The 25,698-nt window shown below is 47.6% G+C and overlaps 1 protein-coding gene across 5 annotated transcripts in view; it reads left to right on the forward strand.

Annotated features, from left to right (window-relative positions):
* Positions 1–25,698, forward strand: part of LOC146194291 (uncharacterized) — an 85,532-nt gene that overhangs the window by 52,147 nt on the left and 7,687 nt on the right. For 4 of the 5 annotated variants that reach the window (XM_084597331.1, XM_084597335.1, XM_084597334.1 and 1 more), the window contains one exon: positions 2,341–2,415. In XM_084597331.1, coding sequence (XP_084453457.1) covers positions 2,341–2,415 — 75 coding nt within the window. The remainder of the gene's footprint in view (positions 1–2,340; positions 2,416–25,698) is intronic. The other variant, XM_084597333.1, reaches the window with a different exon arrangement.

The following is a 25,698-nucleotide window of genomic DNA, read 5'->3' on the forward strand; positions in this document are numbered from 1 at the left end:
AGTAACCCTTGAAATATTATTTGGAAATTATAGGCTCCATGCAGAGTTTTTAAATCTGACCCGAATACTCCAAAAACCACCTCTAAGCATCGTCAGCATTTTTTTAGGGTCCCTCTGATGCTGAAACACACAAACTATTAGCTGGAATTAGGACACAATTCCAGCTAATAGTTTGTTTGGGTGTTGAACCCTATTTCTTGCCAGGCTTTTGTGAAGGCCATGGCGTCAGCATCAGAGGGACCTTAAAAAAAAGTGCTTGGATTACAAAAAGTGTGCAAATGCCTGCCGCTATGGTTCAGTGGTTGTGGTGCTTTACTACTGTGCCCAAGGATGCGAGATTGAATCCGGGCTGCAGCGGCCGCTTTTTAATGGAAGCAAAAAGCGAGGTGTGCTGGGCAATGTCAGTGCACCCCAGGTGGTCAAAATTTCTAGAGCCCTCCACTGCGGCATCTCTCGTAGCCTCAGTCGCTTCGAGAGCCCAAGAAACCAAACCAGAAAGTGTGCCAACCGCCATTCTCATTTCTTTGAATACCAGCTCATTTTCCCCTGTATTGTAAATTCTCAAAATGACAAAAAATATTAAATAAATGTGAGAGGAAGCTCGCACCAAACCAGAGGTTATCGCAGGCAAAAACCAATTGAAAATAAAAGAAAAAGGGAAACTCCCAAGAGAAAATTTAGAGAAAGCCAATCAGAAGAAAAAGAAAACTATGGCACAAATGTCGGGCGGCAAAAGTGGTTTTTAGGACAAAATGGCTGCCAGTGCTGTTTGTAAATACCTCAAAGCATTCTTTTCCCGCCAACACTGCACTCCAACCTGCGCATTAAAGCCTATAGTGGTTGCTTGCAAATATGAAGCAGAACACATATGTGCTCTGCTATGTGATAACTGCGGTAAATGTTGAGTCTTCCACACTCATTTCCATCAGTTCAGTACCACCAAAAGGTGCATATCATTAACATTTCGGTTTATTCAGAAAACGTTCTCTTTGCTCAGCACTGGTGACTAGCAAATGGTTTTCCTTGGAAGCTTCTCTGCCAGGATATGCCTCCGATGGTTTTGTAGACCAGGTCTCAGTACTGTTACGTCAGCCTTGTTATGCTTACTGCTGCTGAATAATAAGCCTGTATTCTGTGGTGTGACCAAAACTGGTGATGCTTAAGACTGCAGTAGCGCTGGCCTCAGTGCTTGCAACTGAAATTGGTGCAAACAATATAACCTCGATACCTCGATAGCAAGCAAGTAAATATTTGGCTCTGCCACAGACTTGAGAGGTGATAACAAGCATTTCAATTATTTGTATCAGAAAATAAAAGTTCTATCACTGGGACTTTTCAAAAGGGTTCATACAAAGATGTCATGGTGTAGCGCTGCAAGTCCTGTGGCTCAGTTTGTGTCCTTGGCAAACGCTTTCTATTCTGGCAACAGTATGATTCAGCCATAGAGTTTCTTACACTCTTAACTAGAGGGAAAGCTGAGGGCGCTGCACTTCAGCCACCATGGGCGTGCTAAGAATCATGGGCCGGTTCCCTACTTGATGTGGGGCAGTTGGTTTTTCTCGGGTGCATGGAGTGGCGTTACTATGATTTCTCTTTTTCATCATCATCATCATCTCAAGGTGAGTACATAGACCGCAAAAGCCATAGTAGCGAAGGCGCAAAAGTAGACGTCGTCAATAAAAGGGTTCTGTTTCCTGAAATGCCACTAAAAATTTTCTTAAGTGATTGTGCAACCATAGATATTTTCAAAACAATTTTTTCCTATCAAAGTGTGTCTATTAAGTGCGAAATGTTGGTATCTGTGCTGCTCAGAGCTAAGCAAATAGCAGAAAGAGCCATCGCTTATATTGTATAAATTTTACACTGACATGCTGTTTCTCTCTCTTATTGCAATTTATAGTCACAAAAGTGAATGTTAGGATATTGTTTACGGTAGAACAATGTTTATCTTTGCATTAGTTTTGGCCAAAAGTTGTAGTTCTGCACTCGGTAGGTATCCGGCTCATGATGCTTAGGGCGCCCATGGGGGTTGAACCGGTCGTCAGGAAACTCCATGTAAATTCCCATAGATGGCAACACAGCTTTCTGTCTAGGTAAGAGTAAGAAACTATGGATTCAGCTCCAAACCATTTCCAGTTTGAAGAACTTTTGGCAGACAGGTCCTTCGAAAACGCCGAGTGGGAACATCGAAAGCTGAGGCATTGCCTGCACTGGTGCTCTGTCAGACGCGTCGTCTGCACCTGCCTCACCAGTACCTTTTCAAATGCCATGCCATTGATAGTGGAGGCATTGGGATGCTCATCATCAGCGCTCACGTTTGTTTATGAATGCCCTGTTCAGCAGGATCCCGCCCAGGAAGCTGACCATCACAGAGGAGAAGATTACAGCACAGCTCAGCGACCTCAGCTTGGACGGGTGAGTGACAACATTTTTTTTTTATTTAATGCCTGTTTATCTGGTCCCATAGCCCTCTGTGGGCTATGGAACGAAAAATGGTAGGGATAACATTAAGAGATAGGAAACATGCAGAGTGGGTCAGAGAAATAACTCAAGTCACTGACATTCTAGTGGAAATCAAGAAGAAGAAATGGGCATGGGCAGGACATGTAGCGCGAAGAGAGGATAACCGATGGTCGCTTAGGGTAACAAACTGGATTCCAAGGGAAGGAAAGCGTAGCAGGGGGCGGCAGAAAATTAGGTGGGCGTATGAGGTTAAGAAGTTCACAGGGGTCATGTGGATGCAGCTAGCACAGAACCAGGTTAATTGGAGGAATATGGGAGAGACCTTCGCCCTGCAGTGGGTATAGTCAGGCTGATGATGATGATGATATCTGGTCATGTCTTTTAAACATTAGCTGCAGCTAGAGACTGTGTATATAAGGGGGGCTTGAATGCCAACTCCAAAAATAGCACAACGCCACACCAGGACGAGACAGAACACACATGAGCAGTAACTTTCAGCCGTTTATCATGGATAATTCTCTCCAAAAAAAGCAGGGGGTAGCCATCATAATTTTGTAAATTCAAGGCAGTGACACTGGAAGTGTAATTTCAAAGGGAGATTTTTATTATTGTTTACATATTTGAGCGCCCTTTCTCGCATTTCTGTGCAGAATGAAAGCAGCATGGTATGAGGGCCAACCTCTGCTCATTGTTAAAATTGCCATTTTAGAAAACCAAAATGACATCTAGCATCTCTCTAATATCTGCCTTTTTTTGTGTTTTGTGGGTGTAATCAACATGAAATTGCCTACTATGTTTATTGAAATGCAAGGTCCAAAGTTAAGGCGAAAAAATGCAAACAAGAGCAGGAAGTCAGGTGGGCGTTCAGCCCACATAAGATTACTTGTGGAGGCTTGTATGTCTGGTTTAACCCTTTAACCACCAACTCCAAGCAGTACTCATCATGGCAGATCGTACCAGAATCGCAAATGACGAGTTACACTCGTCCGGCCCGATATTGCGGTGCTGCCATCTCGAAAGACGAGTTACGGTCGTCAATTGCATTGGTTGCGATTTTGAACACTAGAGGGAGTTAGTCGACCATAAAAAACGCATTTTGCGCCTTTGGCGCCTAATTGAAGGCTCAAAAGAGATTTCACAATGCGCATGTACTGTGGGAGAGCCACCCTCGTGAAGTTTTTTTTTTTTTTTACTTTTAGTGTTAATTTTAACCACAAACCATTCAAGTTATATATTTTCAGAACCATAATTACCTGGAGAAAATTATGGTCACTTAAAAAAAAAATTGGCAATTTTGGTACATTTTTCAGAAAATAAATTGGTGGTTAAAGGGTTAAATAACCCATCACTTAAGGACCAGAGGACGGCCGATTGTCAAAGTTGTTTCTTCACATCCGTATAAATTACAGAAACCATGCACATTGGCAAGACCAGGCCCTGCATAAAACTGTTTACAAAAAAGCACGACACTAAGGTCACTGAATATACAAAAGCAGTACAGTTGAACCTCGTTATAACGAAGTAATACGTGGCGGAAAAATTTTTTCGTTACATCTGATATTCATTATAAAAGTGTGTGCCCAAATTCCTGTAAGTTTGCTACAAAAGCAAAACAAAATGCGTGCTAATATGGACAACACAAAGGTGTGAAAACGCACAATTTTTTAAAATTACAGGATGCACGCTAAACAAAACTCTCATAAATGAAAATGCCTCTTAAATGAAACAATTTCAAAACAAATAATTGGTTTCCTATAATATCTGTGGTAAGTAATGCTCGACAATCGAAATTCTATTTTGCATGCTACATGGATAAATGAAACGAAGCGAAACTGAACATACGGCGAATCGACATTGTCACCGTCTTTGTTAATGTTGATATCCAAAATCCAATCCAATTCCTTCCGTATTATTTATTTATTTTTTTTGCATTGACGTTATTTTGCAGTGTGTCGATGCTCAAAATCGTTCGTTGCTTTTTTCATGCGGGCAACAAGCTGCGAAGAAGCGTCCCCATAATGCGTTATCTTTAAGCGCTAAAATGAAATTCCTTCAAGACTTGAAGCCTGGAAAAAAATCGAAGACTGCTATTGCATAGCGGCACGGCATTCCAAAATGCACAGTTTCGAGGATCCTCAAGGATCAGGAGAAGGTCGAGACAGCATTTAACAGTGGTGCATTTGCCCCCGACAGAAAAAGAATGCGTCAGGCTGACCACGGGCAGCTCGAGAAGGCACATTTCCTGTGGTTTAACTGTGCCCGAAGCTCAAACATTCCGGTAAGCGGGCCTATTCTGGAAGAAAAGGCGAGAGATCGCACTCCAAGTGGGCATCGAAAATTTTAAATTCAGTGACAGATGGTAAAGCTGTTACAAGAAGTGCCACGGCCTTGTTTTTCACACCATAGCAGTTGAGAGCGCCACGGTAGACAAGGATGTTTGCATGACCTGGCGAGAACAGAAGCTCAAAAACGTCCTCGCAAATATAAACCAAGAGACATTTTCAACGTGGATTAAAGGGCACCTTTTTATAAGCTCCTTCCTAACAAATCTCTAAGCTTCAAAGGTGAGATGTGAAATGCTGTACTTTTCCCCACTCCTGCAATAGCCCCTGACGGGGGCTGCAGTATATGTGAATGAATGAATGAATGTGCACAGGAGGAAAACACAGCAAGGATCGTATCACTGTGTTGGTTGGAGCCAGGATGGAGGGGTCCGAAAAACTGAAACTCGTGGTTATCGGGAAAGCAAAGCAACCCCAAGCTTTTAAAGGTGTCAAAGAACTGCCTGTGCTTCACCATGCAAATACCAAGGCATGGATGACACAGGCCATATTTGACACCTGGCTGAGGAAGAGGGAAGCCGAGTTCACAAGGAAAGGCAGGAAGGTTGGAATCATTTTGTAGCGGTAAAAACACGGACACAAAGAACACGAAACGCAAGGGACACCTGCTAGACAAACTTCGTTAATAAAACTTCAAGTTGGGCTAGTTGGTGATTTCTTGTTGGAATCATTTTGTAGCGGTAAAAACACAAGCACAAAGAACACGAAACACAAGGGACACCCGCTGGACTGCAGGAAGATTGTTTTTATTGTGGGCAATTGCCCAGCGCTCTGTGAAGATCTTAATTCCATTCAGCTGGAGTTCCGCCCTGTGAACACAACAGCTATACTTGAACCCATGGACACAGGGCGTCATTCACAATCTAAAGGGGTTTTTTTGTCGCCATGTCCTGAAAAGGATGGTGCTCTGTATTGTGGAAAATCAGTTTCCTCCCCCTTCGCCGCGACCGGTCACCACCACTCCGACGAGCGTCGTGGCAGCGCCGGCTGGGAGAGGAGGTAAATGCCTCCCCTTGGGGGAAGGAGAATCAACGATGGATGCGTCACTGAGACGTCTACGCGGGTTCCCGCGAAAAGACGAGGGAGAGATTCTGGATCAAGCCGGCAACGAGAGCGGTCGTCTCCCGCCGCCTCTCTCGGCAAATGCCGAGGGATAGTGGGCACGGAATACGCTGCACACACGGTAGGACCCGTCGTGCACGACCGCCCATCTTCTGGCTCCCAACGGCAAAGCGACCGGTAAATACCGCACGCTCTCGCCGCCTCCCGCGGCAAACGCCGTGGTATGGCTTTGTCCGAAGAATGCGGCGCGCACGGGTGATCCCGGCCGCCATATTCACGGCGAGTGCAAATGTCCGCTGCCGAAGTCGCACCCCCATTCCCTAGCCGGTGAGGCAAAAGTCCTTCTTATGTAGCCTTGCCCCTTCCAAGGAAAACCTTGTTGATGTATAGCTAGCCGGCATGCTCTGTATTATTTGCAAGTGCAATAAATAGCATTGGAGTATTAACTATTTCCCCGTCCTTTGTCCCCTTTGTTCCCTCCGCGGGTCGCCAGCGAGGACGTTGCACCTTCGGAGTAGGAGCGGGGCGGAAGACCGTCCCCCTCATATCGCCACAATAGGGAACCATAGCTGGAGTTTGCTCCGCGACGCCAGCGCTCGGTTTCCAGCGGAGCGGAGAGGAACTACAAAACCTACGCGCATCCGCGCCCGCGCTACGCGTGGCTGTCTGGGGAGTCTGCGCAGCCCGCTCGCTTGGGAGCGCGTGCTACATTCAGCCGTGCGTGCACGCGGAGCGGGAGAAGGAGAGTGAGGACGAGGGGGGTTGGTGGCGCGTTCTCGCGCACAAAGCCGGCGCTCTTTGCCAGTGGGATTTCTTAATTTTGCTTTTTTCTGTGCCCCGGCTAACATAGAGGCTGGCTGGAGGCATGTTTTTTATCGGTGCTTTTGAAAGCAAGAAATTATGCTTAATTGATCGCCGGACATTGTTTTCAAAGAGCGCTTGTTGGCAGGCTCAGACATACATAAAAAAAAAAAATGAACGCGAATTCGCTGCTTGAAGGCGGGAGGCAAACGACAGGTATCTTGAAGGACTTGAGGCGGCACCTCTTGATGCCTCTGTCTATTTTCACAGAATGAAGGGTCCAGCCTTCGAGTGCTCCTTCCTTTCCCTTTGTGACTGGTCACTTGAAAGGGGCCTATTCAGCTCTTTGGGGACAAACGTTTTAGGCAGTGCTGCCGGCGCCGTGGGGCCTGTTTTCGGCGCGTTTAGGATGCGTTCCCTACAAAGGCACAAAGCATGCCGCCTTACCTTTTGGTTCCTGCCAACACTGGCCAGGGGAAGTTCACTGCTGCGGCGCTGCCATCCGAAATCAATGACCTAGCTACCGTTAATGATGAGGGGTTTCTTCCCCATTCCCCAGAAGCCGAGGCATGCCATTTTTGCGGCAGTTTCCTCTCCACGAGACGAACAGCGAGGAAATGTCTGACGACTTTCCATGCAGACGGGGACATCTCTCCACGGAAATCTTTGTCTTCTTAATTCCACTGTTACGCTGCGCAATTCCTAGTTCAGTTATCTCCTATAGCGAACGCGCAGTTTTGAGCTCCCGAAGCAGGATCGCGTATGAGGATAGGATGATTGACGTAAAGTGATCGCATTAATGACGAATATCTGTTTCTTGAGGCCGACCCAGTTCCACGATGGCTGTTTCAGCACCGCCAGTTAGAGAAGTACGACACACGAACGGTACGAGATATCCACCCCCCCCCCCCAAAAAAAAAAAAAGAAAAAAAGAAAGGCCCACAACCATTCCGTTACCGTTTCCACACAAGCTTCGCGAAAAAAGTGCGCCGTCATTATTTTCCTTCTAGTTCTTTTCTTTCTTTCTTCTTCCCCCCTCATTGTTAGAGCGCGACGGTGGCCACAATGCGGCCGGAGGAGGAGAGAAACAACCGAGCGCGCGCGCGCAAACACGTTCTAGAAAGCAGTGTGGAGCAGACGACAACATGCTTTTCTATGCGGCGGCTAGCAGACGACGCGGCCGGGCTGCGCGTAGATTTTGACGGGGTCTCCATGGAGGGCGCTGACGCACAGAGCGGCGCAGCGCCCCCTGGCCCAGGTTTTCTCCCCTATGGCGCCTCGACGTGGTTCTCTCGTGCAGAAGCACTTGAGTTAGTTACCCCTCCCTAGGGACAAAGGGCGATAGTCAGTTCGCGGCGTGGAGTGCCTGCCCGGAGTTTTAATATTAGGCCTGACCCGACATCGCTATGCTAGCAAGGCTAATATGCTTTCCTGACGTCGAGGTGGGAGGAGTTGCACCGAGAACAAATGGTCGTGCATGTATTTGTGTGTGGGTGTGTGTTTATGTGCGTGCCGAGGCCTTTGAGAGGTGCAGCCACGAGGTCTGTACATGGAGCGCGAGACCGAGCCGTCCACGGAGGACAGCACGCCGGAAGCGAGTGAGTGCCTCAGCCGGGACGGTGGCCCTACTTTTCTTGTATATAGTTGTAATTGTAAATATTTCCTCTTCCGTCTCTTTGGCTCTGGGAGCCAGGTGCCGCAATCGGCTGACTGGTATTGCAGCCGTGATTGCCGGAAAGCACTGGAGCGCTCAGACACCGCTGGACGTAAGCTGGACGCGGTGGGCGCCGTTCGCTCAGAAGTTGCCTTTGGATGGCAGCGAGCGAGTAGGGCCACCCTGGGATCCTTGGCGGAGATGCACATCCTCACGGCGCTGCGTTCTATTGTCCTTAGAGCTAGAGCGAGTAGGCTTAAGGCTCTTTTGGGGAGCTGCCTGTCGCACGTCGGAGGACAGTCTAATCGTGGCATACAGCATGCGCAAATGCGTTTTGCTTGTTATATATTAACCTCGCTGTAGCCGAACATCTCGCTGAATTAGAGAAAGCTAACTTCGTTCAAATGAACTTGGTATTTTTGGGCTGAGAAGGCGAATCGGAAATTTCGTGGAACCAGATTATTATGCCGGCAAACGAAATGCGGATGCCCGTGCTTCGTTCGGATTAACGGAACGCAGTGCGGTGCCAGATAAAATTGTCTGGCACTCGCATTGGCCCGCATTTTACCAAATGATCATTTTGCTCAATTTATTCAACCTTTTTGGAGATCCGGAGGGTTGTGCAGATATCAAGTGAAGCCGCCTGGACCTGCTCGGAGTCTCACAGAACCAGTCCGGCTTGACAGGAGAGGAGGCCAACCCCTACCTGCCAACAAAGGCGCGCCAGCGGGAACAACACCCTCCCGTCACGCTGACTTCTGGAACCTGCCGATGGACAGCGGGGGCCCCTTCACCTTGCTGCTCGTCGGATGACACCAACGTTTGGATTGTACTAGTGTCTTGCCTGTGCGAGCTGCCCTGCGGTCGTCATTGCAAGCCTCGTGTGGACCCCGCGGATGGCATCCAAGGAGCAGCTCTTAACAACCATAGGTGAACATTTAAGGAGGGAGGGATGTGGAAAACCAGTTTCCTCCCCCTTCGCCGCGACCGGTCACCACCACTCCGATGAGCGTCGTGGCAGCGCCGGCTGGGAGAGGAGGTAAATGCCTCCCCTTGGGGGAAGGAGAATCAACGATGGATGAGCCACTGAGACGTCTACGCGGGTACCCGCGAGAAGACGAGGGAGAGCTTCTGGATCCAGCCGGCAACGAGAGCGGTCGTCTCCCGCCGCCTCTCCCGGCAAATGCCGGGGGATAGCGGGCACGGAGTACGCTGCGCACACGGGAGGACCCGTCGTGCACGACCGCCCATCTTCTGGTTCCCAACGGCGAAGCGACCGGTAAATACCGCACGCTCTCGCCGCCTCCCGCGGCAAACGCCGTGGTATGGCTTTGTCCGAAGAATGTGGCGGCGCACGGGAGATCCCTGCCGCCATATTCACGGCGCGTGCAAATGTCCGCCGCCGGAGTCGCACCCCCATTTCCCAGCCGGTGAGTCAAAAGTCCTTCTTACATAGCCTTGCCCTTCCAAGGAAAACCTTGTTGATGTATAGCTAGCCGGCATGCTCTGTATTATTTGCAAGTGCAATAAATAGCATTAGAGTATTACCGATGTGTCGCCCCCGTCCTTTGTCCCCTTTGTTCCCTCTGCGGGTCGCCAGCGAGGACGTTGCACCTGCGGAGTAGGAGCGGGGTGGAATACCGTCTCCCCTCATATCCCCACAGTATGGACAGAGACAAAGAATACAGCATAGATCTTCTGTCTGCCATTCACATTCTGGCTCATTCTTGGGATGAAGTTGCCACAACTACCATCCAGCGATGCTTTCATCATGCGGGCTTCACCGTTCAAGCAGTGGCCACAAAGAAACTGCTGATGTTGCAGAAGCGCAAGATCTTTTCAGTGATCTGGCTCAACACTGGCATGCTAACTATGCAAGATTATTAATTTATTGATGTTGATGATGTTAAGAAGTGCTTGGGACTGGGCTAGTTGAAACATCTCATAAATACTGCGCTGCTTAATTGGACACCTCAGCTTAACCTTAGCATTTGTCCAATTCCTTTGTCCGTGTCCAACTAAGCAGCGCAATATTTATGAGATGATGATATTACCTGCCGTAAGGACGCCATCAGACATTGTAAAAGAAGTTGAAGAAATGTCTGATGAAGAAAGTGAAGAGGAGATAAGCCATGACGACAACCCAGTGCCAGTGAACGAGGCAAGCCAGGCAGTGGAGGTGCTTCAGCGGTACTTCCAACAAGAGGGCTGCTAGAATACACATGCAGCTTTAGCAAGATGAATGTATATTTGGCGAAGAAGCGGTACACCAGCCTGAAGCAAACCACTTTACGTAGCTACTTTGGGGATCACAACCCTTCAACGACACTGTCAACAAACAAAACATTTTTCTTTATCCCTGTTCAGTTTCGTTTAAAGGGAGTGCAGTGTAAAATCTAGGTATAGACCGTTTACAAAGAGTAATTCCACTCTCCCCAACAGATGGCGCCACTAGTATGGCCGTCATTGCTGGCCTTCGGAACGCATCGGCGCGCACTGCGGACTGCTGCTGTGCATCTTGTGTAAGAATGCCGGCTGACTTTTAAACACCGCTGCTTGGATGCAGGTGTCATCTGTATTGTCGAAGTATTCTGCAAGGAAGTAGAGCTAATGAACCTGTTTTTTATTGGCAGAAGAACAGACGATGCTTTCTACATAAGCTGTACATCATGGCCTAGCTAGGCCGCCGTTTTTCTCGGAGGTGTATCACGAGTTCATGTTTCGTTCTGGAAAAATAAAGCGCTTGTGCATTGTGAAGAAAGACTATACCTCACGCACCAGCTCACTTTAGTACCGGCAGTAGCCATGGGAATGTGAGAACGACCCTGACGTTTTCTGAGTTGTATATTGTGCCATTGATGCCGCGTTATTTTCGCATGGCGTTAAGGAGTACCTTGACGTGACTATTAATGTATATGCATTTATAAGAATTGATTGTGCAGAGAAGGAAAGTCAGTGTGGGCATGTTAGTGAATTTGCTTACTTTAATTAGGTACTGTTAAGATATATGCGGTATCGAATCCCGGCCTCGGCGGCTGCTTTTCGATGGAACCGACAACTCAGGTGCACGTGTGCTGTGCGATATCAGTACACGTTAAAGAACCTCAGGGGGTGGGAATTTCCGCATCCTCCACTCAAAGCTTCAGTCGCTTTGGGATGTTAAACTTAGACAAGCACTGCTGCATTTGTAATAACTGCTGTTTTTATGAAACTAATAGACGGACCAATGATAAAATTTACCATAATAAGAGTTTTTATATCCCTACTTGCTTGGGCTGCCTATACAGTGGGTTTTGAATTCCGGTGCAGTTTCCAGTCACTTTCGCCCGAGCGCAGGTGATCGCCGCTGAGCGCCTGATGCGGCCATCAAGCAGCATAATAGTCTTTTGAAGCCAGGACGTTTACAGGAGGTAAACTTATACCTTATCAATTGTCGGGGATTACACGCGCGTCCATATTGAGCAGTAAATATTGTGCACAGTGTTAAATGGTGAACATTAATAATGCGTCTCAGCCAGCACGGTCTGAACATGCATTCGCCCTCTGCGCAAGAGAATAAGAAAAAAGTTTGAGCCGACGATCAGTTTGTAATCTATTCAGTTTTACAGAAAATGTTTTCCACTGAGAGCGCAAGAGAGGGAATCGGTAAAAAAAAAATTTTAAGAAAATGAGTCGACGGCTGACGGTTTGTCGAAACGTTCTAGCCAATGCAGATAGTTACGAGGATGCAATAAATGAAATACGTGGTTAAATTAAACATTTTTTAGCACCTACACACACACTATGAGCATTCACAGGAAGTTTTTCGGCTGTCTACAAGCTCGTTGTCCCCAGCGATAAGCGAGTACGCCGCACTGTGCAGCCGAGTACTAGCAAGCTGAAAGCTGTCAAACCAGAAGGCCCGAAGGCCAGCGATGGCGGAAGGGTCACATGATCAAATATGGCAGCGCCCATGCGCTCGCGCTGTAAAGGGTCTATAGAGAACCAAAGCTGGAGTTTGCTCCGTGATGCCAGCGCTCGGTTTCTAGCGGAGCGGAGAGGAACTACAAAACTTACGTGCACCCGCGCCTGCGCTGCGCATGGTCGTCTCCGGAGTCTGCGCAGCCCGCTCGCTTGGGAGCGCATGCTACAGGCAGCCGCACATGCATGCGGAGCGGGAGAAGGAGAGTGAGGACAAGGGGAGATGGTCGCGCGTCTGCGCGCTCAAAGCTGGCGCTCTTTGCCAGTGGGGTTTCTTATTTTTGCTTTTTTCTGTGCTCCGGCTGACAGAGGCTGGCAGGAGGCATGCTTTTTATTGGTACTTTCGAAAGAGAGAAATTATGATTAATTGATCGCTGCGGACATTGTTTTCAAAGAGTGCTTGGTGGCAGGCTCAGACATTAAAAAAAAAAAAAAAAAAACATGAACGCGAATTCGCTACTCGAAGGCAGAGGCAGGCGACAGGTATTTTGAAGGACTTGAGGCGGCACCTCTTGATGTCTCTGTCCATGTTGTGCAGAGAATGAAGGGTCCAGCCTTCTCGTTGAGAATTGATACGCGTGTACGCAGCGACGAGTGCTCCGGGCACTGGTTGGGGAGCTTCCTTTCTATTTGTGACTGCCCACTTAAAAGGAGCCTATTCAACTCTCTGGGGAAAGATGTTTTAGGCGATGCTACCAGTGCATGGGGCCTATTTTCGGCGCCTTTAGGACGCATTCCAGGCACAAAACATGCCGCCTTACCCTTTGGTTCCTGCTGACAACGGTCAAGGGGAGTTCGCTGCTGCGGCGCTGCCATCTGAAATCAATGACCTATCTACCTTTAACGATAAGGGGTTTCTTAACAACCTGGGTCACTGACGAGAAGCCGAGACATGCCATTTTTGCGGCAGTTTCCTCTCTCCATGAGACGAAAAGCGAGGAAATGCCTGACGACTTTCCATGCAGGCGGGGACATCTCTCCAAGTAAACCTTTGTCTTCTTAATTCCACAGCTACGCTTTGCAATTCCTAGTTCAGTTATCTCCTCTAGCGAATGCGCAGTTTTGAGCTTCCAAAGCAGGATCGCGTATGAGGATAGATCGAACGATTGACTTATGTGTTTTTTCTTTATAAGCGCCGAGTGATTGCATTAATGACGTATATCTGTTTCTTGAGGCCGACTTGGTTCCGCGATGGCTGCTGCGGCATCGCCAGTTACAAACAGAGGTGCGAGATACGAGCGGTACGAGGAACCTAAAAAAAAAAGAAAAAAAAAGCCGACAGCCATTTCGTTACTGTTTCCATACGAGTTTTACGAAAAAGCGCGCTGTCATTTTTTCATACCAGTTCTCGCTCTTTTTTTTTTTGCCCCGTTTGTTGGAGCGCGACGGCAGCCAGAACACGGCTGTAGGAGGAGAGAAACAACTGAGCGCGCGTGCAAACACGTGCTGGAAAGCATTGCGGAACAGACGACAGCATGCTTTTCGATGCGGCGGGGAGCAGACGACGCGACCGCGGTGCGCGGAGGTTTTGACAGGGTCTCCATGGAGGGCGCTGACGATGGATGGATGGATGGAATATAGGAGCGTCCCCTTTGAAACGGAGTGGTAGCAGTAGCTATCATGCTCATTTTTCTCCATAAATCTTAATTATTGATTTAGAATGGTTAACTAAACCATCATTCTGTTCATTAAATTTTTGTTCCTACATTACTTACATTATGTCACTTCTCTGCTTTTAAGCCACCAATCTTCCAGTCGTTTTTTGCTAGTTTCCACCGCCGGTTTATTCACCCGGCCACTGGTATCTCTAAAACCCCAGAGCTTCAGGAACAGTGATTGCGCCTGCATCAACTTCTGGATGGATACCATTACATTTGAGAATAATATGGTCAATTGTTTCACTGGAGTTTCCACATACAACACATGCGTCATCTCCATTGTTAAATTTCTTTTTGTAGCTGCGTGTTCTAAGGCACCCCGATCTAGCTTCAAAAAGTAGGGCACTGCCTCTTGAGTTATCAAAGAAATCTTCCTTCCTGATCTGCATTTTCCACTTACGGTATAATTCCACACTCTGTTTCTTTTCCATCGAATTTATCCAATTTTTACCTTCTGTGTTTTTCACCTGTTGCTTAATGCTCTTTATTTCTCCGTCCTTGTCACTAGCATACTTACTGGTTAGTTTCCTAGTTCTTTTCCTCCATTGTGAGTCAACGCTTTTTAGGTACAGGTATTTAAATACTTCAGCTGCCCATCTGTTACTGTCCAATTTCCTCAGGCGTTCCTCATATAATATTTTACTCTGAGCTTCCCGCACTTCGAAAGATGCCCAGCCCATATCTCCCTGTACCGCCTCATTTGTAGTTTTGCCCTGAATTTTAATACCCTGATCAGTTGAGCCGTTGAAAATCATCAGACCCGACTTAACTGCGCTGAAACTGAAGCCTACAGCGTCCCCTTCGTCTCCATGGAGGGCGCTGACGCTCAGAGCTGCGCAGCGCCCCCTGGCCCAGGTTTTCTCTCCTATAGGCACGAAATCTAGCTTTTCATTTTGCGTTGGAGAGCAAAAATGATAAGAAGAGATGTTAACTCCATGCACAATTTGCGTGACGCAGCCAACAGACTCGTGGAGTGTAGCGCGTGCGCACCGGTTGGTCGCAGTGGCAGAGGCACGGCAGGGGCTCACGCCGTGACGAGGCAATGGTGATGACATGCCAGCCACATGCCTGTCAGCTGTTGCATGGCCGGACTCGAGCAGCAGCGACGACGACGCTCGAGCCTGGCCTTGGCCATTCATGACCTCTGAGATCACCCCGTGCGGAGGTATGATCTTGGAGGCCATAGGTCGTTGGTGCTAGCTTTTGTCGCTGCAGCTAGATGACACGGCACACGTAAGCACGGGCAATTTAAGACACTTCTGCAGCGGGCGATTCAATCGATTGAATATTGCGTTTCTTAATGTTTTTTCCAGCTCCTTTACGCATTTTTTGCCGTTTTAATGCAAAAACCTGCTTCGTTTTAACTGATCTAGTGTCAAATTTTGCAATCTTTTTTCACTATACGGAAAGAACTTCCATAGAAATAAACCGTAGACTAACCAAACTTTGATTTTAGTTCGTTTTATCCGATAATTCGCTATATCCATGTTCGTTATAGCGAGGTTCGACTGTAGTCTACAGCGTATTCTTGACATGTGGAAAGGCGTGTTGGTCAAAATGCAAAGTGGCTGAATGATCTTCACCACGAACATTGTAATAACGTCAAAGAAAAGGAAGTTGGTTTTCATGACGGACATTGCAGGTTGTGCAATTACTGTATTTACTTACGTAACGAACGCACTCGCATAATGAACGCATCCTTTACTTCAGTCGTCAAAATTTGCATTTTTTTTTCTTCCGCGTAATAAATGCACCCCCAACTGTTGTTTCTTGCTGTCCCGCTTGCAGTCCCTTGCTTTCCTGCTTCAGTTCAGCGCTCTTACATCATTCAATCTGCCTGTTGTCATGGCAGCAAAAGCAGCAGCCGCATGGCGCCTCCTCGCTCTAGCGCTGTTTTCTTATAATTCTCCACCTCCCCCCCCCTCCCCCTCCTGGCTGCTTCCAAACGAATACGAAACTATCGGGAGCCAGCGGTAACTGGTGACACCAGCACGGCAGCAGGACGCGCGGAAGCAGCCAATCAAAATGACCCTAGAGAGTGGCGTTATAGTGCCTAGAATATACTTGCTAGTGTGCCGTGCGGAGGGGTCTCTCAATGGGAGGAGGTGGCCGTGCCGGCGATGCCTTCCAACTTTGGCCGCCAGGGGCGCTGCTCATCGTAAAGGTGCCGTCGACGCCGTCGGCCGCCGGCGCGCCCTTGATTTGCCGCAGTTGCGCTGGCCGAGCCATCAGTGGTTCGAGCGCTTTGGACACGTCTACGCTGTTCTTTTGTTTTAGTCGTTCTGTTCCTTGCATTCATGTGAGAGAATTAAATTTTCAACGACTAATGATGTTTAAAATAAAGCATCAGGGCAGGGAAAAGACATATGTTTCGTGTCGCTCTGTCGGAGTGGCTACCGCTCGAATCAGGACTAGGTTTCTATGTTCTGTGTGCCATCGGACCCTGCGCAGCTTGCGTAGTGGAAGCGGCTGATTAAAAGACAGGACCGCAAGTTGACTTCAACATGTGTTGTCTGTGAAAAATATTTTGAGGAGAGCTACATCGAGAGAACGTTCAAAGTGACAGTGAACGGCATCGTCAACGAGCTCGCTAGAGATAGACCACGCCTTAAGCCCGAAACCGTGCCAACGCTATTCGACCATTATCCGAACCATCTTCTGTCTAAGAAGACATCGAAAAGGAAGTTGAGGAACCTCTGTGACCAACCGGCCGCTAAACGACAAAAGCGCAGTGCCAGTAATGCCAGTGGTGCAGACGACAGCCACGGACCGTCAAGGATGTTTGACAATGCTTCCAAGGAGCCGGCAGCAGAAGAGCCGAGTGAGAACTCATGCCCGCAGCAGCAGACGTGCAGCTTTGAACCTCAGGATCCGTTTGACTTAATTTACATCCCTGAAACTTGGACCAAATTAACCGAAGCATCTGCTGGCTCTGTAGCCTACGTGCGTTATCGAGCAGAAAAAAAAAAAAGAACTTTGCCATTTTGTACATAGAAAAAATAATAACTTTTGGAAGCTTGAAGCCTGAACGCAGTTCTGTGGACGCTACCCCCCGAAGTGTATATTCTCGGGGAAAAAAAAAAAAAAACAAGCACGTACAATACAACAATATCTAAAGCTGAAGAGCTATATAGGCAGAGTGCACTGGAGGGTACGTCTTTGTTCCGGATGTGGCCTGCAACCAGCTGATTCAGGAAGCACATATCTTTCATGGGAATGTATTTTGCAGAAAAAGTGTCGCTTGACCGTCAACTCTGAAGTGGTTAGCTGCAGCTTAATGCAAATACCAGCGGAGGCTTACACAAGATGCGCAGAAAGAAGGAATGCTGCAACATTTCTCGCGCTTTGAGAAGAGCTAAGAGAAAACTAGCATGGAGCGCAGAAGCAAGTGGCTCTATTGAAAGCGCAAAATGAGGCGCTAATAAGTGAGTCTGCTGTTGAAGCTTTTTTTTTTTTAACCCCACGCGTGACCTAGACAATTGTGACCGTACAACAAAAGCTCGGCTGCTGAAACCGCGAAGCCGAAACTGGTGAAGTGAAATTAATTATAAATTACTTAGCGGTGGTAAGCGAAAAACCACGTGGAGAATTATACAGGAATATCTAGCGCATCATTAGCAAGTGAAAAAAAAATACCACCAAAAATTGGTATCATACTACTTTAAAATTATTGCGGTGTCATATGTGCGGCCTTTCTCCAAAACCTTCAGCGGTGCATTTCTATATTTCTACTTGTTTATTGTTGCTGCTGCCTTTTTGCTCAAATTTTACTGTATTGTAGACTTTGTAAAAAAAAAAGAATCAATGATACAATTACCATTTTTGTTTCTTGCCTTTCCTTCAGTTACAAAAGAAAGCACACAGCATAATAATCCTTTATGATGAAGCAACAAATAAGTGACTTCCTAATAAAACAAATGAATAAAGAGTAAGAACAAAATCTGAAGTCAGATTCAGACTGCTTGTGCTTATTGTCGCATGTGATCTTTGAAAACATGCGCGCGTACCATATGGTACGAGAAAGCAAGACCGCCCTTCTTTTCTGTAGCATATATGGGACGCTATGAAACGTCACTAACGTGATATATATCGCCTTAGCAATAAGCGTGACTGAATTGCAGAAACGTCGATGTAACCTATCCGAAAGCACGAGGCCCGTATTGACGTTCGTAGCACTTGACTGCGCGGCATCGCGATATACCATGGACCATAAGAAAAGACCGAAGAGTAAATAAAATTCAAAGTTGGATTAATGAACAGTGTAAAATATTAAAGGCATTTTCTGATACCTGTGTGACACGGACAATAACAGTCATCGTCGATCCGTTCCGGGTTAGATCGCGATTGAAAATATAGTTGCCATAATTCGGGACTACCACCTGGGATATGAGCTGACTGAACGCTCACTCAGAAGGAAGATGCATACGATACCCTACATCCGTGATCGCGATGCGTGGATCGCAATCGAGTGGCTCCATATCAAATCAAATCGTCATCGGAATATTTCATAGCAATATATTGAACCCGGCCCGGACTCCATCGTTTAATCAAAACAAACAATTGTAACGTACGTGTCAACTTCAGGTGGTTGGCTCAAATTTCTTCTCTCGCTGGATATCAGGAAGTCAATATGTGTTCTGCTTAAGACCTTATCCGGTTCAGCTGAATAAATAAAACAGATATATAGCAGACATGGACCAGACAGTAACGCTTCCTAGAGCGCTATTTCAGCGTATGATTTTCTCCGCACAGTTTTAGGACGGTACGATTGTCTTCCACCAAGACTGTTTTTAGACGAAAAGTGCGCTCAAATCGTCAAGAGACAGGTTTCGCAGTGAAAAGCGCAGCGCGCTATCCGGACCTATATGCCGCCTATGCTGTGAAGGCCGCGAACGCGGAGTGATAGCACCTTAGCTATTGGTAGCGCCTCCCCGCGGCGGCGGCGGGAAGGCATCACCGCGGCGGCCACGCGAGCGTGCGCCCTTGGCATACTAGCCAGTATATTCTAGGCACTATAGTGGCGTAGTCCTACTTTATTCCAGCAGCCATTACCGCTCTGTGACGATGTCGTCAGTTGTTCCGACTTTCTTGTTTTTTTTGTTTTTTTTTTGCCTTTTGCATTGTGCGTTTTGTGTATTGCGTTCTGCCTAGGGCAGTGGGCTGCAATGTCAGTTACACGGCCGGCTTCACGTTATACGCTGTGCTGGAGTATGCAATTGAGCATGGAAATTGTGCAGTCTGTAGGCATTTCGGAATAGACAAAGTCAGTGTGATGACTGTTAATAGCAGCGTGACAAGCTGTACGCTACGAATCTTTAGGGGGCTGAAGACAGGAAGGTTTCCTGGTGTGGAAGAATAGGTCCTGGAATATGTCCTGGACCTGCGAAAGGAGTACCCTAGTTATACGGCCGTCTTAACCACGGTTACGCTTAACCGCGGTTACCGAACTTAACCACGGTTAACCGCCAATTGCGGTTTGCTGCTGTTACACAGCTCACCGCCATTCTCGGTTATGGCGGCCATTGCCCATTACGGTGATCGGCAGAACGAAGCTGCATTTACAAACATCCTATATATATATGGTTCCCGGAGTTAACTGGAGTGCCGTCCGACGAGGCGTCAACAGCGCGGTCAAGCACGGCACGATGGCAGCACCTCCTCGACCGCCGTAAACACCGCCGTGGCGGTGGCCCCTCCTCCCGCAAACCGTACGCGAACGACACGGCGTATCGCTAGCACCGATGTCAGAAATAAAGCAAGCTAAAATTTGTTGATGTCTGTAATACTGCACAGAATATCAAGAATGAATCGCTCTTGATAATGGCTGACCAGCGGAAAATTGCTGGTAAGAACTATAACCACGACACAAGCAAGTTTCTGCTCAAGCTATAGCTGCCGCCGGTGCATTGCGCTCAACCGCTATGCTCGTGCTAGCTTTGCAATTAATGCTTCACCAAAGTTAATGATATCGTTCTTTTACTACGGCAGAATAGAATTCACAAAAAGGTAGTTTCATGAGTAGACCATTTACGAAAGCGTCGATCAGTTCCAAAGCGCCGACCGCCGCGGCTTCGAAGTGAAACAAATTAGGCCTAGCAACGACTAGGGGGTTACGCACGGCACTGTCGTTTGCCGGGGTAAAGCTAAGCTCGGCCTGCTCGCAGCATCCAATGCTTCAAGCGTTGCGAACCTGTGCACTTGCAAGATACAGCTAAGGCCGCGCATATATATATATATATTTTTTTTATGTTCCGCCCAGCGACAAGCCCCGCAAATGATTCTGCAGAGACAAGACGGAGCTTCAGTACGCAGTCGCTGTGCTGTCGGCCGTAACTGATGACTTCGGGTGGCACAGTAGGCAACGGCCATTCTGTACGCCGGTCTTTAAACGTGATATAGTAGGCAAATGAGTACATTGTTGAAGCAGACCCGCTCGAACGCTTCGTGCAATCGGGCACCTACGAGCAGCCTCCGTGCACAGACGCCGCCATAACCTCGGTTAACGACGCAAACCGAGGTCACCAAGCTCGGTTTGCGATAACCGCGGTTAGGGGTGTAACCATGGTTTGGTCTGCCGTGTAACATGGGCTAACCACAGTTTTGCGTAACCGCGGTTAACCCTGCCCGTGTAACAAGGGTAGTAGGCCGTGTCATTTCGCACAAAGTGATCAGGATGCACGTGTGAGCCACAGCCAGAAGCATGGCATCACGACCACCGCTTTCAAAGGGAGAATTTCTCGTCTCACAAATCGGCAACACCGATCATTCACCCATCAACTTCAACACGCCGATGAGCCAAGCGGTCGATGAAAGAGGAGCCCGCAGCATGCTCATCAAAAGGACAGGTGCTGAGAAGCAGCCTTTCACGGTAATGCTGGCTATTACGGCAGACGGCAGGAAGTTGCCACCGTACGTTACCTTTAAAAGGAAAACTGTGCCGAAGGCCAACTTCTTAGCCGGCATACATGTACGAGCCCATGAGAAAGGAATAATATCGGCCGACCTAATGGCTGATTGGGTCCAGACTGTCTTTGGATGGCGACCTTGCGCCCTGCTTCTCTCGTCTCTCCTCGTGCCACCTGGGAGAGAACATACATGTCAGCACCCATAACAGGCGGGACCACACTGTTATGCTGGCAGATGTAATTTTCCATTTGCCTGGCACAGCGAGACAATGGTTTTAAACACATGAGGGCGAATTACCGAGTTGGGAGATCTTCAAAGAAAAGCTTTGCGCTCTCTTCGGACCACCAGACGCTTTGAAGCTCGCAGCCATAAAACACCTTGAGTCGCGTGTGCAGTCTCCCACTGCAAGCTATGTCACCAGGTTGACACCACTATGACGGAATCTGCAAAAGTGGGCCACGTTTTGAAAGACATTGCGGATGACGCCTTCCATTTTCTCCTGTGCAAGGGCTCTGATACCTCGGAATAACGGCCTAGGGGGCGAGTTGGTGCATGATGGAATTGAACGGCGGCGCAACACGGAAACGGACACAGATAAGAAATTGACACCATATTTCTTTCCACATTTTCTTTCCACACCACATTTTGTGGTGTCCATTTCTTGTCTCTGTCCGTTTCCGTGTTGCGCCAGCGTTCAGTTCCGTCGGCTCTGATACCGTGGATGCCCTTATCAAGGAATGCCGTCTCTTCGAGCAAGTGAAGAGCCAGCACATATTTCCACAGTTTCAATGGCTTCTTATACCGTGGCCGCATCTTCGTGTGTTGTGCCGCAGCCGCCCAACTAGCCCATCTTCCGCTTCGCCTCTTAACATCATCAATACCGTCACCTGAATCGTTCGCCGCGAAATGGAGGCCTGTGCACCTACACCACCCCAAACCACCGTCCTCGGCCACTCCTTGCCCGAAGTCTCCCTTATTCAGGTCGTTGTGCGAGAGGAACTTGCAAACTTGAACCTCACACCTGCTGCCTGTTGCATGCAAAAGTCTGACCACCAAGCACGACTGTTTTCCGTCCTCGGACCCCGTACTTTCATCGATACTGCAGTCCAGCAGAATGGTGGATGCCTGATGATCGCACCTTGTTTCAGGTGTAACTGCGTCAGTCACATATCCCGGCATTCCGCAGTCGATAGTCTCCGATTCCTCGCACCGAGTTTTTCTATGACTGCCACACAGATATACCCCGTTGTTTTTTACCCCAACCACAGATTCGGACAACGATTTCGCCACCTCCCGACCACGTCGCTCCTCCCTCTCTCCATCTCCACGAGGCCGTCGTTTTTGATCCCCGCAGCCCCCTCGATCCTCAGCTGCAGCCTCATATGGCCGACCTGACTTGGAAAACTAGCTGATGCAGCTCCCGGAGGTGAAGCTGCATCCACGACCAGGGCCCGTATTCCGAGTTTGCGTCGTTATCAAAAGTGTCGCTATCTCCCCAACCTTGGGTCATGTGATTGGTGGAAACGCTGAAACATGATGTTGCCACTTCATCTGGTTCCGTAGTGGCAACACCCGGTTCCGGCATTTCGATCAATCAGATGACTCGAGGTCACGTGAGATAGCAACACTTCGATAACGGCGCAAACTCGGAATACGGAATCCTCTACAGACCTCGCACTTGAACCAACTAGGCATTTGTGTTGATGGTGTTTCCGTGCGTGCACTTGTAGACACCGAAGCGCATATCTCCATTATGAGTGCGAACCTTCATCGTCGATTACTGGAAAATTCCTCCAATCGTACAGTGCTGCCGCAGCAGATGGCGCGACATGCCGCCTAATGCAAAGTCTTATACATTATCCATTGTCTTCAGAGCATTGGGGGAACAGTTGAGCTATTGCATTGAACTCTTAAAGGCGAAGCGTCCTTCAATTTTTCTAGGGATGCACTACTCGAAGTGAGGGAGCGGCATAAGACCTATTGGCATTTCCTCACCTATGGGGCTGAAACGTGGAGGCTAACCAAGAGGGTTCTACTTAAGTTTAGGACAACGCAGAGGGCTACAGAAAGAAAAATGGTAGGGGCAACATTAAGAGATAGGAAGCGTGCAGAGTGGGTCAGAGAAATAGCTCAAGTCACTGACATTCTAATGGAAATCATGAAGAAGAAATGGGCAGGACATGTAGTGCGAAGAGAGGATAACCGATGGTCACTTAGGATAACAAACTGGATTCCAAGAGAAGGAAAGCGTAGCAGGAGGCGACAGAATGTTAGGCGGGCCGATGAGGTTAAGAAGTTCACAGGAGTCAAGTGGATGTAGCTAGCACAGAACCGGGTTAATTGGAGGAATATGGGAGGGGCCTTCGCTCTTCGGCGGGTATAGTCAGGCTGATGATGATGATGATGATGATGGAGTGAGCATAGATAGGTTGAAAAACACAAACCTTTTTGATAGCTCAAGCTCCCGACAAGACCTGTCTGACAGTCAAATTGGGCAGTGTGCAAGTCCATGCTATTACTGTGATCAAACATTTCCGTGCAGTTGGCTGGAACTGGCATGAGGCAGATGATGTCACCAGGGGGCGCTGATGTGGTCATGTGAGCGAGGTTGACGAGTATTCTGAGTGGCCGGGGTTTTTAACAAGAGTTCAGGTGATGTGCAGTGCCATACAGTGAGATACTGTGAATGTTAATTGTTCTGCGCACAAGGATTTTCATGCTTAAGTAAGCTTGTGAGTAAGCCACTTGTGTGCTACCTCAGTTATGTCTAAGTCCCTGCCAGAAGGAGAGATTCTATATGTGCGCTGTCATTTATTATTGAACCTCAATGTAACAGTCGTACTTTCCAGAAAAAAACTTAATTGTTTTGCGAACTTGGTCGCATTGAGGTTTTTCTCTTGTAAAGTCAAGAAGCTGGGCTTTAAATGCATTGGTGACAGCTCTGTCAGGTTGCAACCAGAGCTTTTGGATCATACCAGTTGCGAAACTCCGCTTCAAAAAGTGACCAGATTTTGTACGCATTTTTCAGGTGTCTGTGAATTGTCGCACCATCTGGAAGCACTCAATACAAGCTTTTTTGCTATTGCCGCCATTGCCTTTTGAAAATCAAATTTTTCTCTCCTCTTTTGCAGCTTAACTAACTATATGGCTGTTATCCTAATAATATTTGCCGCTGCAAGTCTTCAACTAATTTTATTTTCCATAATGATTGTGCATATGTCAACAATCAGAAAGTTTGGAATTTAGACGCAGTTTTCTTTAATGGCCGCGGGTGCTGCCGTCATTCGTAAGCACCTGAATTTTGACCAGTCAAAACCGCCGTTTTTTGATACATGGGCGCGATGGCAAGTTTTGCAACTGGTAGTATTAAGGAGCTCTGGTTGCAACAAGAGTGTATCATTTCATGAATGGTTGCTTGGGCATCTGTGTGCTCGGCTCTGTTCTTGGCAGTCTGCCGAGTAAAACTCACTAGGGTGAACACTTGGGCTTGCTTCTTGCAATATTTAAATGTTGCAGCACAATACACAGCAGAGACAGAGATCAGCCATGTTTGAGTAAAATTCAGTTGTGCCTCTAGCGTCGCCCTGTCTCCTACTTTTCTGTCTGAACATGTTTTTTTTCCACTTCTTGTTCTTTCCTGTAACTATGCTTCTTCAATAGTACTCGAATAGTAGCTCTCAAAACAGTTCGGTCTCTGCCACACCCTTTAAAACCCTCACGTAGAAAGATTTTGTCACCCATAATAGTACATTTATTTTTTACATGTTTCTAGCCTCATATGCATTTAAGGAAAAAAAAAAAATTCCCCTATTCCTTGAGTACTTATTTGACAGTCCTAGTGGTCCAGTTCACAACCATTGTATAGCACTCTATACGAAATTTTGCACACACTTGCAGAAAGTAACTGTTTGCAGTTTTGTTATAAATCTGCCTGACTTTCTTGAGGCCTGTGTCGACTACCTAGATATTGACAGTGAGGAAGGAACGCTGACCAAATGAAAAAGAACAACAAAAACAAGATGTTCCAGCTATCGTACGGGAGCCTTGTTCACACTGAAATGAAGTAAGCATCAATAAAATTTCAGTTGGGCCTAGTTGGTTCATGATTTCCTAAGGTAACTGATGAGCGCAAACAATAAACGATCCGCAGAGAAAAGACAACAACAAGCATTATCCTCGTTCCCACTAGCAAGCAGTTGAGCAGAATGAAATATGCTTGAAAAGAAGGGACAGGGAACGTGCAGAGACTGGGTTGCGACTTCCGTTGTTGCATTTGAGGGTGTGACTAGCAGTTTGAATAGCTAACGATTCCTAGTGCTGGCGAGGACGTAGCTTTTTTTCGGCTGTCAGCACATGTACCCAGCCCCATTCGATATCGTGTCCTGTACAGGGTCTTGAATATTTGAGGCCCGGGTTTTAAAAAATTTCTATGCGAAATCTACTGCACTATTTGAGCTGAAATGACGTTCACAAAGTTGAAGAATATGGTCTACGTTATTTGATAAGTGATTCAACATCGGTACTTCCCTAGAATTTCCGGAATCAATGAAAAACTGCTCTCGGCAGTGTGCACAATTTTCCCAGAAGAGAGTCGAAGAGTTACATGGTGCGCCATTTGTCAAGCAGCGAGGCAAGCATACCAACGGCCGGGATGGCGCTTGCCTCGCTGCTTGACAGATGGCGCACGATGTCAAAGTAACTCTTCGACTCTCTTCTGGGAAAATTGTGCACATTGCCGAGAGCAGTTTTTCATTCAAGTCCCTGTAGATAAGGCGTGCTTGGCGATAGCATTTGAATCCACATTTTTAATTTTTCCATTGTGTTCTTTTAGGTACCACTCGAAGTTACCGAT

Source organism: Amblyomma maculatum, chromosome 3, assembly GCF_055883805.1.
Source record: "Amblyomma maculatum isolate TAMU_Amacu chromosome 3, ASM5588380v1, whole genome shotgun sequence".
Taxonomy (NCBI): Eukaryota; Metazoa; Arthropoda; class Arachnida; order Ixodida; family Ixodidae; genus Amblyomma; species Amblyomma maculatum.